We start from the raw sequence: 18,239 nt of genomic DNA, 5'->3' as shown, positions 1-18,239 counted from the left end.
AAGCAAAAACACAATGACTCTTATTTCCAGGCGATTGTAAAATAATTAAAAACATAGGTATGCATATATTCATGTGTAAATATGAAATGTGTGTATGGTTTGGGGGGGGCTTTATTTACATATATACAAAGAGCCCCTGAAAATCTGTGAATTTCTAATGATAACATCCGTCATAATTTGACTTCTTCAGCTGTATGACAGTAATTAGATCACACTAACTACAATGAAACTGATTCAGTTAGACCGTGGTTCATGAAACAGCTTTTATGCAAATGGCATAACAGGGGACAGCTGCACAAACTCAGTACAACAAACAAGTAATTAACATGTAGAGCTGGTCATCTCTTGCGGAGACTTTGACAAAAGTAAGCAATGTAAAGAGGACTTGGTAAACAAACATTCAGTTCTGCTAACTAAGGTGATCACCAGTATTTTCAAGTTTTAATCTGGATTTTTGTTGAAATGATCTGGAAGGATTTCTGTAGAATAAAGATTATGGCACCATCAGCAACATGACAGATGCTAATCCCAACTAAAGATTTAGTTTTTTTTTTAAAAAAAAGGACCAACTTCAGACCCAATAGCTGATAAATGTGTCGATGATTTGGCATGATCAAATTGGAAAATACTACCTGAACATGTGTTGGAAAGTCGTGTTTTAGACTGCTCAAAGCTAAACAGACAATTCTCTAAAGACTCTCGTTTACTTTGTCACAATAAAGTTCTTCTAGCTTTGCTGAGGCATCATGATCAACTGATTGTAATTAGTGTGCTAACAGTTCCAGTCCACAATCTGCTTGAGTCCCTTTTGTGGGAAGGGTAAACAGTGAAGTACATTGTGATCCTTGTCATACCAGAAGTTGACCGAGGATTTCAGACCATACCTCCTTACTCCTCGCTTCCTGAGGAGGGAAGAGCCGTGTCATCAACCAATTAAATAGTTAATGTAAAAACTACGGTATATTCTCAAAGAGCAGGCGTCAGTCCTGAACTAAAGTGCTGCAAATGAAATGAAATTATGGTAAGATAATAAAAATTCCCGCTGGTCTGCTGCTGGACAGATTCCAGGGTTAAATAGTCTGTTTTGTCTTGTCCAAGTCTGTCCAATTGTCTCAGTGCGAGGGAAGACTCCAATTCCCATGGTTCCATGGGGTTATTCACATCACACCAGAGGCGGGAGGCAGTCTAAATTCTTCAGGATGGAGCCTGTGCAGATGGAAAAGTCCCATTACTGGATAAAGGAATGCATGATATGAGATCCAGGAGGGAACGCAAGCAGCCTGGTTTGTCACTGACAAGCTCCACCCCTCAGCGACACAGTCAAGTTTCTAATTTGTCCATCTGTGGTCACTTGTCCAATGGCCGGAGAGAGGAGGTGAGGGAATTCAACCTCCATTTTTGAGTCGATTAAGTGCCTTTCGTAGAGGTCAGATGAGTCCTTGGGTTGGGACTGGCCACATGGCCCCGCTGTGGGCAGTTCAGTCCAAAGACCACAGTCAAACATGTGGTCAGCGTCTTATAGTCAGTCCAGTGTTTAGGTTAGATCATTCTTCTCTAAGTGTGTGTGTGTGTGTGTGTGTGCGTGTGTGTGGAAGGGGGGGGGAGGTAAAAATCACGTCCATGTTTGTCTGTCTTGCGAGTCATTAATGCTTCAATCAGACAAGCAGTGCAGTCCTACAAACTCTCGCTTAAAATCAGATGTGGGGACTGGCAATCCGACGGGAACATGGAGAGGTGCTTTTTAATCTGGGATGAGCCAAGGAGGAAATCCAAAAAGTTAGACGGGGGGGTGGTGTTACTAGGGACAATGTGCTAGTGGGGGAAAAAAAACGGGAAACGGTGGGTGGGCTTCAGGCGCAGAGATGAGCTCAGCGCAAGACGGAATGATGAGTGAAACCTTCACAAACTGGCTGACAAGACTGCAGAACTAACTCGACCCACGTTGGACGTACGTACGCGCGCACGCACAAGTGCTCGCGTAAATGTTACATTTTTCATAATCATGATAATGATTAAATCAACCTCTCTGACGATGAGAAGGGGAAAAGGGTACGAGGGGAGCCGAGGGTTTGTCGCAACCCTAGATCGTGGCAGTGGGCAGAGAGTGAGAGAAATGAGCAGAGGTGAGGATGAAGGTGGAGCACGGAGGGAGGGAAGGGTTTAGCATTATAGCTGGAAGCCTTCCATCGGGGCCTCGCACTGCTGGAAGAGGAACTGCTGCTGCTGCAGATCGACGGCGGGAGCCAGAGACGGGTCCTCGTCTTCAGTGCTGAAGTAGCGCTCGATCAGGTCAAAGGCTTTCTGGTAGATTTCCTGGTTTCCGTGACCCTGCAGGAACTCCAACTTGTCCAGACCTGAGGAGAATATAGTGATCAATAATTAAACTACTACAGATAATTAACTGCCAGCAATTAAAAGGTTTCAAATGTTGCAAATTGAATATCTTTTTTGGATTTGATGGCCATTATTTGTCGTTTGTGTAAGTTGCATTATACACAAAACTATTAGACAATAACTGCTCATTTTCCACATGCTGAGAAGCATGCCTAATTGTTTTAAATATGCGCCAATACACCTACCATAAGCCTCTTCAATGAGTGCACAGTAAGGGTTGATGCCCCCTCCCCTCTTGGCCTCCAGTTCTCCCAGTCGCAGGATGTTCTCCAGGCCATTTAGAGCCACCTGAACTATTTTGGAATCCATGAGTGTGAGCAGGTCACACAGAGGTTTTATGCAGCCGAGATCCACTAGGTGCCTGGAGGGGGCAGTACACACACACACACGCAGACAGAACAGAACATTAATTACCCATTCGAAGCGTAAGGGTGATTTTAATTGGCTTAACGGGAGATCGAAAGTGTCAATCAATAGTTAAATATTAAAAGAGATACTACAACACAGTCATTACTACACCGGCTCATTTACTAGCACCTAATTCACATTTATTTATGCTAACACTATTATATCTGCTCTTAAAATGTCATCCATTTGAGAGGACCAAGCCACAGATCAATGGATGTGAGACCTTGGATACAGTACTGTAAACACTGGTTGTATAATATATGTTAAACTGGGTCAATAGCCTCACCTAATTTGCTCTGCAGAGCCCCCCGAGGTGGCATTGGTGATGGCCCAGGCTGCCTCCTTCCTTGTGCGAAACTCTGCTACCTGCAGGATAGCGATGAGAGGAGGCAGCAGAGCTGCGTCTATCACCATCTACAAAAAGGGAGGAGGGAAAAAAACTTCATTAGATGAGGAAATACTATATAAGAAACAAACACGTTCCAGGTTGTTCTGTGGGACGTCACATAGACGTACACACACCTGTATTTGTGCTCGGTTCCCTGCAGTGATGTTGGAGATCGTCCAGCAGGCTTCCTTCTTGATGGACTCCTTGGGGCTACTCAGGAGGTGAAGTAGGGACTGCAGTGCTGAACAGTTCAGGATCACCTAGGCAACCACACAAATTACACACACAAAGTCAGAAAATATTCATCTGTAAGTGTTTAATTACCTCCTGGGTAAGTACAACATGTGTGTGCGCATGCCATTACCTGTGTCTGTAGATCATCTCCAGTGACTATGTTCCCAACAGCTCGCAGTGCAGGGGATACCACCTTATAATCAGAGTGCCTGGAACAAACAGAATTGTAATGAATGAATGTTTCCGAGGCTTCAAACTGATATGGAAATGTTTGCCCTCCAGATTCATGACTGTAGCAATAATTAGACATTAGACTAAACACTGTCTGGGAAACACTCACAACCAATGTCGTGGTGTTGACTTGTGTCACAGCTCTTCTCCACTATTAAACATCTGAGTTGTGTAATCTTTTACATTCTAAAAGTATAGAGTGTGTGTTTAACGCCTTACATCAGCAACTCCACCAGCCTGCGACAGACTCCAGAGTCAATAACAGCCTGGATTTTGTCATTGGGGCCATCAGATAAGTAGGAGAGTGCCCAGCATGCATCAGCCAGGATGTCTGTGTCATTGACAAACAACAGCCAAGACAGCACACTGAGACACGGGGACACCTAAAGGGGGAAAAAAAGTAGGATAAAAGGAAGTGGTTGGAGGAAACATGTTAAGTTCAGTGGAGGTGACCGTTTTACAGGTTAGATAAGTAACTTCATACATGCTTGTGACCTTGAAATGTGAGATATGATGTACTTGAGCAATGTGAGACGTGTGCTGTTGCCATAGTGACATGTTTATCTTGGCAAATTACCTTAGTGAAGTCCGGAGGTGGGTTCTTTCCTCTGCACAGGTTTGAGAGCGCCCACACTGCATTCCTCATCATTGTAAGACGGTTCTGTTTGGCCAACAACCTGCAAAAGGAGTTTCACCAAGGATACAGGATCAAAGTTGCACCTGCTCTTTATTTTCAAGTGTAATAAGAAGATTTAGGAGGAAACCAAAGCGATGTGACACAGAGTTGCTACTTACTGCACCAGGGAAGGCAGGATGTTGCAGTCTATGACAAAGTCTCTGCATTCTGTGCTATCTCCTGCTATGTTTCCCAAGGCCCACACTGCCTGGGGGGGAAAGCAATTATTCAGGTCAGTCTATAGACAAGATTAAAATCCACGAAATGTTATGACGACACAACTATGTTTTATTCCACTAGGCAGGTTACTACACATATGCTGTTATTTACATCAAAGTTATAATGGAAATAAAATAAGTTAAACCAATGCCTGAATCCTCCTTACCTGTTCCTGTACGTCCTCGAAATCCGAGCTGAGCATCTCTATGAAAATGGGCACAGCTCCAGCCTGAATCACCACCCGAGTCTGGTGGGATGTACCTGATGCAATGTTGGTCAGCACCCATGCAGCCTCAAACTGAAACAATATTAAAAATATAATACCGATCAGGTTAAATATGTTTCTCTACCTGCACCACACACACACACATAGCACGTGCAGCCCTTGATATTCATTGGTCATAACACTGCAAGATTAAAAAAACAAAAACAAAGCAGATTCGAGCCTCCCGAGCTTAGTCAGCTTGTGCACACCTGCACTGTTACGAAGACATCCTGAGAAAATGTACCTGCAACGTGCAGTTTTCTCTCCTCTTGAGGAACTCAACAAAGCGCTCCACCACCCCTGCAGTGGCAATGACTTCATCAATGGGTGGGTTGGGTTCTGTGTGAGACATACAGTAGAATGAATACAGGAGTTATCTTGTTACTAGTAGATTTAAATATTGACACAACAAAAGAAGAATATTTTTGTTAAAGAAAACTGACCATCTACCGCTCCCTTACCTTTAGAAAGGAGTTTCCTAAAGCGCTGGGTGCCTATTAGCTGCTGCTCAGGCGAGCTGGAGAAGATCATTTGAGTCATATCTTCAGAGATCACCCCACCCTGGTGAGCACAAAGATGCAGACTTAATACAACACAGACAGGTTGTGAATGTATTTTTTTATTAGTATCACCAATGAATGTCTCTCTTTTTTACCATGAGTGGGTCCATGTTGTTCGCCTGGGACTCCAGGTAGCCGCTATCAGCCATTCCATCATCCTCCGGGACGCTATCATCCTCCACTGTGGCAACATTCCTCCTCTTAAAAAGCTGCAATCGAATATTTAAACAAACAGTTAAATTAGTTTCTGTGTGTCTTTCCTCTTTACAATTACACTGCTAGGAATACAGCACGGGTCCAAGTTTACACCAGGACTTATTTTACTCATCTTTAGCAATGTTTGTGTGTTGCGATGCTCAGTAAAGCTGAGGTGCAGCGCCGATACCTGTTCATCCTTCTTCTGTTTACGGAGCTGCAGGCCTTCCTCTTCCCTCCTTCTTCTCATCTCATCTGTGTTGAGGGACTTGTTCTTGTAGCTCTTGAGTCGTGCATTTTCCTTACCCTGACTCATCGTGTAGCCTGGCAAGATGCAGAAACACATACAATGAGTCGACAGACTTGGGATAGAGGTTTGGAGAAAATCTCTTTAACAAAATCCCATTTTATAACCACCTAAAAGTATAATAATAATAATATATGTATGTATCTTTAGATATTAGTTATTATTTATATCATGGTTTGTAATATTATTTATATTATAGTCACTACTCTTGCAATAATATTATTATTTGTATCATGGTCACTTTCTTTGCAATATTTCTTACACTATGGTCACTTTACATTACAATACTCTTTTTATACATCATGGCACTTTTATCCTCAGTACTTGTCTGTTTTGAAGGTTGATTGTTTTTCGTGTTTATTGTGCAGGTTATAGATATTTCTGTCTGTTTTTGCCCTTCCTACTTTTTTACACTTTCCTCTGCTGCTGTAACAAGTACATTTCCCCATGGTGGGATGAATAAAGTATATCTAATTGAACAAAAATCCCATTTCATAACCACCTAAAAGCATAATAATAAGTGTCTTTAGACAAAGTGTATTAATAGTTAGCATGTGTCTCACACCAGACAGCCCCTGACTGAAGCAGCTCCAGTCATTTTGAAACTTCAGCCGTAGTTTCGTAACTAAATGGAGCATCATCATCATCATCATCATCATCATCATCATCATCATCAGTCTCCTCTGCAAACACAGTTCAACACAAACGGGGGCATCTGAGGTTAGGTTAGCTTTATGCGTGATGATTAATAAACGGCCGAATAATGTTATTACCTAATTGATTCGGAGTGTTGTTTGTACTTATCGATTAAACAAAACCGGCACAAATACATACATATATATAAATATAAAACATAATAATAATAAATCACCGGGACACTTTGGTGCTCTGCTAATGTCATAGCCGTTGTTAGCACAATATAGCTCGCGGGCTAACTAGCCGTTAGCTCTGAGAATGCAAACCTAACGTTACGCTCACGCGACAGCCCGACATTTATCCACACGTCGTTGATATCACGAAACACGCAAAGCCGCCCGGTTATAACGCGTTCATAAGGCGCACACATGTTATTGTTTTTGAACTGACCTGTCAGATCGGGCTCTGTAATCCCTCTTATGCGCTAGGCCACCGTTTGTATGTACAGCCGTCGCCGGTATAATAGTACTGCGCATGCGTGATATTAAGCGCACTCTCCCCCCCCCCCCCCCTCTTTCGTCCCCCCGCCCACTATTTACACTCCGCCGCACCCACGCGCTGCATCTGCTTTGTAAAAAAAACACAGCTGTTAAACACTCAACATGTGCCTGTCAACACATATGTGACTAACTAAACTGTTCAGCAACACTGCGGTGGCTGTGTGGATATTTTTTTTTTATTAGGCAAAATACCAAAATACAAACTCTCAAAGAGGACAATAATATCAGCAATACCAGAGAGAAAAATAGTACAGTGTTGAGTGCAAACAAACAAATAGGGGAATCATTCAACAACAAAAAAAAAACACAAGAACAAATAAAATAGAGGCAAATAAATTAAATACAGGCATACATTCTTCTTTTTTAATTCATTTATACCCTGCGGTTATTATTTATACCGTGGTCACTTACTTACTTTTGTAATGTTATTTATATTATGGTCACTTTCCTTTGCAATATTTCTTACACTATGGTCACTTTACATTACATTACTCTTTTTATATATCATGCCACTTTTATCCCCAGTACTTGTCTGTTTTGAATGTTTGATTGTTTTTCGTGTTTATTGTGTAGGTTATAGATATTTCTGTCTGTTTAATTTCTGTGGGTTTTTGCCCTTTTATTTGATTCTACTTCTGTAGTATATTACACTTTCGGCTGCTGTAACAAGTGAATTTCCCTGTTGTGGGATAAATAAAGTATAATCTAATCTAATCTAATCTAATCTAATCTAATCTAATCTAATCTAATCTAATCTAATCTAATCTAATAAAGAGCAGAGCAGCGAAAGGTAATTTAAATTTAATTATGATTTAGAAAAGTAGGAGACGAGAAATATTTAGGTTCAATTTTTTTTGGGCATACTTGTTGTTTAGCCTTTTAAGTGATGAAAAAAATATCTTGAATTCATTATTAAAACAAGAATGAGAAGGTTTAGAGTTTTTCCATTTTGCACAATGGATATAAGAGTATAATAACATGCATGATGTCAGAAACAGACAAGGTTGGATGATTACAGACAAGGTTGGATGCTGATGCTGCTGCTGCTGCTGCTGGGGATAACTGTGTAGTTACTTCAAGGAGGATTGAGTGCAGCCGTCGGGCCCCTCAGTATGTACAGGTGTGTGAGTTTGAGGTAAAGTTGTATGAACCATTAACAGTGATAGCCTGCTGTCTCTAAGTGGACTAGGCACGCTCTGGCGCCGGTGGTCATCAGACGGACGCGTCTGTGCGGCCACACACACGAACAGGAACAGGTATGAGAGAAGTTCACCTGAACACACGACCTGCAGCAATGACAGCAAACACAACAAGACTTCAAAATCATCATAATAACCATTGTCGACACAATAATATCCACTTCTCTTCATTATCATCATCATAATGATGTATGGAAACAAGCGGACAGATGATAGAAGTGTAATATCTGTGTAGCACGTTTCATTGTTTTTATCTTTGCACCCAGGAGTTGTTACAAACATTTTCACAACAAACAAACGGCAACTAATTTAGATAAAAACTTGGAGATGTACACGTTCCTCTTCCTCAGAGGAACCTTTCCACACTTAATTCTTGCATACTATAAATTATATACATATATATTCATCTCAAGGTCAGGTCAGATTTTCTTGTGCGGGTAACTATTGCTGACGATCAAGTCTAATAATTGCATTAACTCTGTCTGACCTTTTAGCACTTAATACACAGCAGGTGCACTGTTTGCACCTGACACACACACACACGCGCACACACACACACACACACACACACACACACACACACACACACACACACACACACACACACACACACACAGAACGAGAGACAGAGAGAGAGAGAGAGAGAGAGTCTGTCTTGTTTATTTTCCTTTATTTTATTCAATTCAGTGTAATACTTTGTTGTCTGTGTTGTCACTCATGAGTCTGTGTTTTGAATGTAATAAAATAACCCAATGAAACAATAAAAATCTGTGATAGCAGATGAGTGCATTTCATGTTTTTTTTCCTGATCATTTGGACTATAATAACGCCACGCGACAGTCGTGCGCCCCAATGACTTTTGAGATGAAAGAAAACCATCCAACCTGCAAAATAGTGTTTTTTTCCCCCCTTCAGACACCTGCCATCCATCTGCCTACAGCCTATAAGAACCAAACATCACGTTTTAGACATCTATAAATATGAGACGCACCATCAACGCACGCACAAACTCTGCGCAATCTATCCTCTAAAGATGACAACAATGAAAAGACAAGTCAGGGTCCAGAGCTCCCTCCTCTCTGATGGGGACTGTTTTGACATGTGGCATGACTACATGAACCTGGGTAGACTGCTGAGGAGGCTGTGCGACAGGCCTGATGGGGACCACGGAGATACAGGTGGGACCAGGAAAAATGATGCAGCAGCAGCAGCAGCAGCTGCAAGAGCAGCGCGTCGGAGCCACATCAGGACCTGTCCGCGGGAGGACTACAAGAGCTCCGGAGAAACCAGTTCAGTCAGCAGCTTGTCGGACAACAGCTGCAGCGGCACTTCTTCATACTTCTGCCGCTTCTGTAAGCAGAACGGGGAGTCTGCAAGGGTGTACCGGTCACACAGGCTGAAGTCAGACGACGGGAAAGTCATCTGCCCCATCCTCTGGAGCTACACCTGCCCCATCTGTAAAGCCACCGGGGACCACGCTCACACACGCCGGTACTGCCCGCAGGCGCAGCAACAACGGGAGGTTGCAAGGAAGCTGCCAAAGTCCAGCTTCTGGTAGCTGATAGTGGACACTGAAAGACTGATGAGACTGGAAGGACTGTACATAATTATCAAGAGGTGTGTTCAATGTGTTCATGTTTGCACAGACTGTTGAAGGTTCCCTAAATGTTTGTTAATCCAAGTGTTTGTTACATGTTTGAGGTTGTTTTTGCATTAACGTGTTGCTGTTACTCTGCTCTGCAGTGGGCAGATAAGTTTCATCACGAACTTGTTTTAACAAAAACATGTTTTCAAACCTGTATAAAAAAAAAACAACTTACATTTTGGAAATTGCAAAACAAAATCTGTCTTCTTGTACACATTAACAATAAACATGGAGAAAGTTTCCTTGTTGTGGTTTGCTTGAGGTTGAAAACTGAATCACTTCAGATAAAAGTTCAGTTTCTGTTGTTGGAATATTTGAAACTTTAGTTGAAACTAAAATATAAGGTATTAAAAAAACATATATACTTTGTGAATGTTACAAAAGATACACATTACTGGTAAATTTTATTAATTGATAATAAGAATTAATGCCATAAAGATGAGCTAAATGTTAAGAAATGATAATGATTAGACTTGATCATATTCCAGTTTTAATCTACTGCTGAGATTTATGCATTTTTATTTATTTATTTTACAAATTCATGCTATTTTACTAGTCACCAGCTTCATGAATAAAAACATATTTTTCTCTGAAATGTGTTGGAGAAGCATAAAGTAGCATATGATTGAAAACCTTAAAATCCAATTAAATACAGTAAAAAAAAAGGTATATTCAAAATGAACTTAACTTAAAAGACTGGAAAAGCTGTTTAATACTTAGAAACATGTTTGGAACTCTTCACAAGTTAAGTAGTAACAGGTGATGGTTTCATAGAAGGGGCATCTTCATAAGGGTCAGTCGTTCGCAAGTATGGGGCCGACGTTCACCACCAAATAGTCCAAAAGTTTAAGAATGTTTCTCAACGCTTGATTTCAGTTCATTTAAGGATTTCACCATCTACAATTCATAGTATCATTAAAAGATTCAGAATCTGTGACATACTGTGAAACACGCATGATCTTCGACCCCTTGAGTGTCAACTTGTCAGCAGATGAACAGAGATGAATGATTAGAGTGAGTTGCACGGCTTGGAGAAATATTCAGATTCTTAATTCCAGTGAAAGTTGTAATACTTTTCTACATGTCTTTGCCTATTGTCTAATAATCCACCCATGACTTCAGGGTTTGTTTACTCTCTGCTCATGTTAATTCCTTTTTTTGTTGTCACTTACATGTAGAAATAGCAGTGTGTATTTCCACATACAGACCTTACACGACCTCTTTGTCCATACTACATTTTCTCCAGTTGGAAGCGGGCCAAAATGGTTAAACTCTGGTCTCACCTGCTGGGCCACAAACTGATGTGATTGGCTGATAAACACCTGTTACCAAACATAACAACTGGGTCAAAGTCTCACTGTTACAGATGTTTATAAGAATGGCACTCAGTTATAAAACAGGGAATCATTAATCTTAAGTGACTGACAGATTCATCGTTTCAAAACAAAGAGTACAATGTGAAAGTCCGCAAACTTTGGTGATATAAGTTTCAAACACATACACGTGCTGAGGGGTTATAAAAGCCTCGCAGTTACACAACCGGCACCTTTTCATGCAATAAAAGCCCCTCAGCAGCAGCAGTCTTTGTCCTGCTTTCATTCAAGAACTCACAGGTATGTCGAAGGCTTTTTTTATTCATCCTGGTGCTGAGCTTAAGAATAAATGATCAACTTAGTATCGGCAGAACCTTATATCTTGTTTTGTTTTTACTATATAATGTGTGTTTTAATTCATTTTATTTGTGTTTTTACTGTAGATAAGTTGACTTATCCACAATGGCAAAACACAACATTAGCCTCATCATTGCCATATTGTTGGCATTGCTTGTCTTCATCGTCACTATGGTGTTCTCTGCTCTGGCAGCGCCGGGAATATGTAAGTTTTGATACTTTTTTTATCATAAGATTTAGTTATTTAAATAAAGTATAATCCTTTGACTTTTCCAGTGTGCCAAAATAAATTCTTACAATATTTTTTAATGTGCACTGTATCCGTTCAGTTCCTGCGATTTTTCTTTTCTTATTTCTGAATTTCTGTCCCGCAGATCCGTTTTTGGCATCCACTGGGAACACATCAGAAGAGTTTGTGACCCAGATCACACCATCAGGGTGGACTTTCAGCATTTGGACGATCATTTACATCTTTCTGGCTTTAGTGTTGGCCTTTGTCTTGTCTGGAACCTGTAGGAAGTATGTCAATTCAACCCTCAAACAGCTGCATTAATAAATAATAATAATCTTTGCTCCCTAGATGGTATGCTGAAGTATACATTCACTTCTGTGATTTCTTTAGGAATGCCTATGGTTACGTCTACTGCAGCCCTGCTATTTTGCCACATGGATTCTTTGTGACTTGGTGCTTGAATCTGGGTCTCAACACTGGATGGTTGTTCCTGTGGGACAGAAGGTAAGATGGGACCTTTAAATGTGATTTTCAACTAAAATCAGTCTTATCCTCATTGCAGTAAATCCACACTACTGAAATGCTTTATTTCTAACGTTCTAATGTTTTTCATTCTTTTCAAAGGTTGATGCCCGCTGCGCTGGCTTTCCTCATCCTAATCGCTTTGACTAACTACATCATGATATTCTTCTCATGCTATGGTCTCCACAACTATGGAGCCTGGCTCAACAAATACCACAAAGTAGACCTGTGGCTCCACCGTGTGTTGGTTAGTTTGGAAACTCAATTGCAAGTTTATGTTTGTTTGAGCTAATATCATAAGTAATGTTCTATTTTTGAGAGATATCCTGCATATGTCTCTGCGTCTAAGTCTTTAATGTTGTGTCTATTACAGGTTCAGAATGGTATTGCCATATATGCAACATGGACAACCATTGCATCCCTAGTTAACCTGACTATTGTGCTGACTAATGATGGAAACATGTCCCAGACGGATGCAGGCACCCTTGCACTCTCTGTCTTGACTGTGGTGTTGTTTGTGTGGTAAGTTCAAATTAGAGGAACGACATTTTTGCTTTGATAAGTTCATAAAAAAGTTGATTTGTTTGCTCTCACAGGTTCATCCTGGAAAACTCTGTCCTTGACAAACATGTGAGGTACATTCTCACCATTTATCCTGCTGTGATCTGGGCACTGACCGGTGTTTTCACGAAAAACTATGACGCTGCAGCTCCTACTCGCAATAACATCTTCATTGGTGAGGAACTGAAAAAACTGTAAAACTGTTAATAAATCTCATGGAGATCAGTCACATTACAAATGTTTCCATCTGATATTTTCTTTCCACTATAGCTGCACAGTTGGCTGTAGCCTGCACCCTGTTTGTCTCACGGGTAGTGCTGGTCATCTGGAAGCACGTCAAAAAGCCATTTTTCAAAGACGTCAACCCAGACGACATGTCTCCGATGGAGACTGCTGCGAATCAGAAAAAGATATTTAAGTGAGAGTGTTGAATGTTTTATTGTTTTTAATAAAATTTTTGTACACATACAGCATATTTATGTATGAGATGTATTTCTAACTGCTTTGTATATTTTGTAATTTGTGATGTGACACTAAAGAAGGCACCATGCATTGTATATAAAGGAATAACATACTTAATTCGTTATTATTTTTCTGTATTTTTCATATAAATATAAATAATTTTCATGCATTTTGACTCTTGCTTTGTGTAATGTTAAAAATAAATATTGTTTCATCTCAATCTTATGCATTTCTTGAAGGATTACATATGAGACAAGATAACAAATCCTACAACTAAATAGTATAATAATGTCCTTTCTTGAGTAAGACAAAATAAAGACTGCTTAAATAAGAAAGCGGATGAGTGAGGTGTCATATTTTTATGGGTTTTCCTTAGATTTGTAATAATCTCTCTCCCAACATCTTCTTCTTCCTCTTTGCTTTGGTACTTAACACCATAGAAATGTAACTGTATACTGTGTGGTCTGTTAAGAGGCTCACAAGAAATCAATCACACTGAAAAGAAACAAACATGAATGAGAACACGAGTGAGTTTATTCACGTGGCACAAGCAAGAGTGATTATAGCAAATGCTTTGCAGGAAGAATATAGCAGTATATGTAAAACACAGACTTGAAGGAGAAGAAGAATGAAACAACAACAAATATAATTAAATTTTAAAAAATGGGTTTGTGTTGAGCTGTTTATTAAAAGTGTCTGGGTCATTTTGTGTTGATACTCGACAGATAAAATCATACAGTGTGTAATTATGTAAAGAGTCAAATAATATCACTGTCAGAGGAGAAAGATTTTTTAAACATGTTTTATGTTTGTGACTGACATAGGCGACTGATGATGTTTCTCATGTTTCATCTGCGGTTTACATAAATAAACAAAAACGAGCAATGGTTTGTCATGTGAATGAACTGTGGCGAGAAAAGAAATCCCTCTGCAGCATTAAATCCATGTCCACAAAACTTCTTTGGCCTTTCCAGCATAAATGTCACTGTATATAAACAGCTGTTGGAGGGCAGACATGTTTGTTTTGGTTCGAGTGTGTCTGGTGTTCTGGGGGTGAGTTGGAAATATCAAGTTTAACTGAAGTTCTAGCTGTAGACGGCCCCACAAATCCCCCCAGAAATGTAATATTCCCATCTCACACATCTCATTTTTTCCATCCCAGCATGATTTCAAATGTCAATTTCTAGGGTGTTTGTTTTCATGTCTGTTCAAATAAGACAAATATTTCAAAAATCAAGTTTGTAGGAAAATGTATTGTAAACAAACCTAAATTCATTCAGAATTGAGTCCACAATACAAATGCGTTTCATAACTATAACTACAACTATATGGACTCTGGCAGAAATGTATACAAGATAAGAAGCGCACATGAGTGGTCGTAAACCTTCCTCTTACACAACCAGTTATTCTATAAGATGGGGCAGTGCGCCAGTCCTCTGCACAGTTACACTGCTTCTTCACACTTAGAAAGGTATGGCTGACTTTATCGACTTCATCCTGTGGATAATGTTTCACTGCCAATATTTTATTATCTTGGAGGAAACTCCACATGCTGCAGTGGCACGTGGCTCTTTCTCAGGTTACACAAGGAGAATTTCAGTTTACTTCAGGCCTTAAAACGTTTTATTCTGAAAATAATTTACTTTTACTACTACTACTTTTTTTTCTGGCGACAGTCGTCAAAACAGGTTACTAGAAAGCTAGTGATTTGTGAATAGGAGTGGTGGTGTAAGTGTTTGAATGGCCTCTGTACATGCATGCACAAGGTGAGTGATTACGATCACTTGCCCACAGCTCAGGGAGGTCAGAGGTTGAAATGCAGGTCATCAACAATAAAGATGGAGACACATTTACTTCTTTTACTCATTCAGTAAAAAAGAAAAATACAGTGTGCTAAATGTACCAAAGACTATGCTCTATGTAGTTATGTGCATGTGTTCTAACTACAAAAACGTTTATTATTTTTTCTCACAGTAGATTACGATGGGAGAACATAATCCTGGACGTCTTGCTGCAATAGTGGTGTCTGTTGTCGGCTATGTAATAAGTTTAGTGTTCAATGGGCTGTCTGTAGTTGGAATTGGTAAGTCAAAGCTTTATTGACCAACGTTGTTGAACTTGTAGATTGTGAATGGGCATATTGAGACATCATAAATATTAGTTTAACATGTTACATTCCTCTCCATTCTCCCTAGGTCCTTATGACACCACTACAGCCAATGTGTCTGCTGTGTTTGACACCCAGATCACACCTTCAGGATGGACCTTTAACATCTGGAGTGTCATCTACGTCTGGCTGACAGCAATGATTATCTACATCCTCACGGGACTGTGCAGAAAGTTGCGGTCAAATTTTATATATTTTCTTGTTCAAATCCTCAAAATATTGTAAAATTGTGACTGAAAAAAATTGAGACTGAAAGATCAACTGTGGTTCTTTCTTCTTGTAGGAATGGTTATGGCTATGTTTACTGCAGCCCTGCAGTGTTGCCTTATGGATTCTTCATTAGCTGGTGCCTCAACCTGTGTTTCAATATCGGATGGCTGCTTGTTTGGGACAGAGGGTAAGAGTCTCCTTTAAATGGGTCCCAATCTAAAGTGAACTTGCCTTAGTGCATAATATTGATTTATTTATAGAAGCCTAACTTAAACTATCAATTAAATGTGTGTTTATTGCTGTTCTTGTGCCTTTCTAAAGAATGATGATTCCTGCACTGGTTTTTCTCTTCCTGGTCATCTGCACAAACTACTCTATGGTGTGCTTCACCTGTCATGGACTTCATTCTTATGGAGCCTGGCTCAAGAAATACCACAAAGCAGACCTGTGGCTGCACCGTGTGCTGGTTAGTATGACAAATATACAGTACTTGCATATCTAAGTGCATATGTTTTTGTTTTAGTCTTGCAGATTATTTTCTCTTTGATACTGTATTTGCAGGTTCAGAATGGTGTGATGATATACACAACATGGACAACTATCGCAACACTAATCAACCTGACCATTGTCCTGACTTATAATGTAAAAATGGACCCAACGGATGCCGCCACCATCTCGTACTCTATTTTGGCTGCCGTGCTGCTTGTGTGGTGAGTGCTCTTCACTTGCAAAGTACTAAGTAACTGTCAAAATCATCAGCGAGATTCTGAAGTGGTGTGTTTGTACTGCGTGTTTCACAGGTTTATTTTGGAAAACCTCGTCCTTGACAAACATGTACGGTACATCCTCATCACCTACCCTGTGGTGATCTGGGCACTGACTGGAAACCTGGACAAAAACTATGATGCTGAATCAAACAACCGCAACGGCATCTTCATTAGTAAGACATTAAAGTGTTCTCCACAATAATAATGTGATGAGTGTATGAAAATCTTTGCAATCATCTGGTAAAGATCACACTGATTGATTGATTCCCTGTACCTCTTATTGTGACTTTTTTAGTGATTTAGACACAATGAAGCAAATTTAATTTGGTTCCACTTCATTAAAATGTTACCTCCCAGTGTATGAGGAAATATTATGAGGGTAACTACTGCACTAAAATGTATCTTGGTGACCACTAACATCTGTTCAAAGTTGCACTAACTCGATTTTCTTCTCTTAGTTGTGCTGCTGGCTTTAGCCTCCGTGCTGTTTGTCTTTCGGATTGTGTTGGTGGTTTGGAGACACATCAAACAGCCGCTGTACACGAACGTCAGTCCTGGAGCCATGGAACCGAAAGAGATTGGAAAGAAGCAGAAAAGGATGTTTCGCTAAACATTTTTGTGATGTAACACACTGACATTTGATGCCATATCGCATAGAAAATAGTTGTTTGGTATTACTTTGTTGATAAGTGTGAGGACAAATGTTTTATTTTGTAAATGTTGATAGATTTCATTCAATTCTGATCACATGTAGTATGATTTAAAATGCACCCAGGCATCATTTGCATAGTTAAATAATGTAATATTCTTTTCAACTTTGGCTGAGTGATCTCTGAACCTTTTATGGCTCTTTTCTAACATATTGGTTGCTAACACAACTCATTAGGCTCTGATAAGGAGATTATTACAACACTACACAGTGTAGCCTCACACATTATAGACCGCATGCTTTAAACACTTCCCAGAGTTCACAATGTGTTTGTTTTATATCTAATGCCAACTTATATTCCACGGCTAAGTGTAGTTTTCTTATCTTGACATATTTAAATGTAATAAAATGTTTGTACAAATGAATCATGCATGATACCACTTTAGCAGTGTGGGTAGTTTTTTCAGAAGGTGTTTCACATGTCAGGTAGATATGTGTTGCTACTCCAAGTCTAAAATAATAGACTTTATCAAATATTATTAGAACTTACAGTCATTTTATATTGCCACTGGGATTTAGATGTTTTCCATAATATAAGGCACAGAGTCGCATGTAAGCTATTGGGCTAAAAGCTATTAGTTGAAGTTGAAGTTGAAGTTGAAGTTGAAGTTGAAGTTCAAGTCAACTTTATTATCAATGCTGCCATATGTACAGGACATACAGAGAATTGAAATTGCGTTTCCCTCTTACCCTGGTGCAAACAGCAATAAACATGAAATAGATAAAATATAAGTAAAAGATATAAAGAATATAAAATAAAGATATAAAAATATATATACAAGCTAAAAGACATCCAAGAAAAGACAGTGGCAAATCTGGAAGATATAAATATGGCAAATATGGCGGTATGAACAGAATGAACAATATAAACAGAAACAACAGTATGAGTAAGGCAATATGGCACAGTATAAACAAAATGATCAGTATAACTATAAATATGGCAATATGGCAGTATAGACAGAGATTAAATAGGGATATTTAATTTATCCAGCCATTTCTATTATGTCCTAAACATTTATCCT

At 39.6% G+C, this 18,239-nt stretch overlaps 4 protein-coding genes across 5 annotated transcripts; 3 read left to right on the top strand and 1 right to left on the bottom strand.

The window, feature by feature from the left end:
- Positions 1-93: 93 nt before the first annotated feature.
- On the bottom strand, positions 94-7,069 carry kpna1 (karyopherin alpha 1 (importin alpha 5)). 2 transcript variants are annotated; one of them, XM_010752994.3, is made up of 14 exons: positions 6,964-7,069; positions 5,761-5,894; positions 5,471-5,584; positions 5,277-5,376; positions 5,060-5,154; positions 4,717-4,848; positions 4,451-4,539; positions 4,233-4,332; positions 3,875-4,038; positions 3,555-3,633; positions 3,325-3,450; positions 3,089-3,216; positions 2,580-2,755; positions 94-2,354 (listed from the first exon to the last, which is right to left on the bottom strand). In XM_010752994.3, exons 2-14 carry the CDS (start codon positions 5,884-5,886, stop codon positions 2,167-2,169), a joined length of 1,617 nt encoding a protein of 538 aa, XP_010751296.1. In that variant the 5' UTR covers positions 5,887-5,894; positions 6,964-7,069; the 3' UTR covers positions 94-2,166. The 2 variants fall into 2 exon arrangements, with proteins under 2 accessions (XP_010751296.1, XP_010751289.1); XM_010752987.3 differs by lacking the exon at positions 6,964-7,069 and having other exon boundaries at positions 5,761-5,916.
- Positions 7,070-9,205: 2,136 nt separating this feature from the next.
- On the top strand, positions 9,206-10,157 carry nanos2 (nanos homolog 2). Its single transcript, XM_010753005.3, has one exon. The coding sequence runs from the start codon at positions 9,306-9,308 to the stop codon at positions 9,828-9,830; it is 525 nt and encodes a 174-aa protein (XP_010751307.3). The 5' UTR covers positions 9,206-9,305; the 3' UTR covers positions 9,831-10,157.
- A 1,340-nt stretch (positions 10,158-11,497) lies between these two features.
- LOC104936915 (hypothetical protein) lies at positions 11,498-13,356 on the top strand. Its single transcript, XM_010753012.3, has 8 exons — positions 11,498-11,530; positions 11,674-11,792; positions 11,962-12,106; positions 12,210-12,323; positions 12,444-12,588; positions 12,715-12,863; positions 12,938-13,077; positions 13,173-13,356. Exons 2-8 carry the CDS (start codon positions 11,693-11,695, stop codon positions 13,322-13,324), a joined length of 945 nt encoding a protein of 314 aa, XP_010751314.2. The 5' UTR covers positions 11,498-11,530; positions 11,674-11,692; the 3' UTR covers positions 13,325-13,356.
- Positions 13,357-15,347: 1,991 nt separating this feature from the next.
- On the top strand, positions 15,348-17,539 carry LOC104937411 (hypothetical protein). Its single transcript, XM_010753636.3, has 7 exons — positions 15,348-15,447; positions 15,560-15,710; positions 15,815-15,928; positions 16,063-16,207; positions 16,303-16,451; positions 16,542-16,681; positions 16,967-17,539. Exons 1-7 carry the CDS (start codon positions 15,348-15,350, stop codon positions 17,116-17,118), a joined length of 951 nt encoding a protein of 316 aa, XP_010751938.3. The 3' UTR covers positions 17,119-17,539.
- Positions 17,540-18,239: the final 700 nt, after the last annotated feature.

Source organism: Larimichthys crocea, chromosome XXIII (genome assembly GCF_000972845.2).
Source record: "Larimichthys crocea isolate SSNF chromosome XXIII, L_crocea_2.0, whole genome shotgun sequence".
NCBI lineage: Eukaryota > Metazoa > Chordata > Actinopteri > Sciaenidae > Larimichthys > Larimichthys crocea.
The sequence above is the reverse complement of the archived record's forward strand: the minus strand, read 5'-3'. Positions and strand labels throughout refer to the sequence as shown.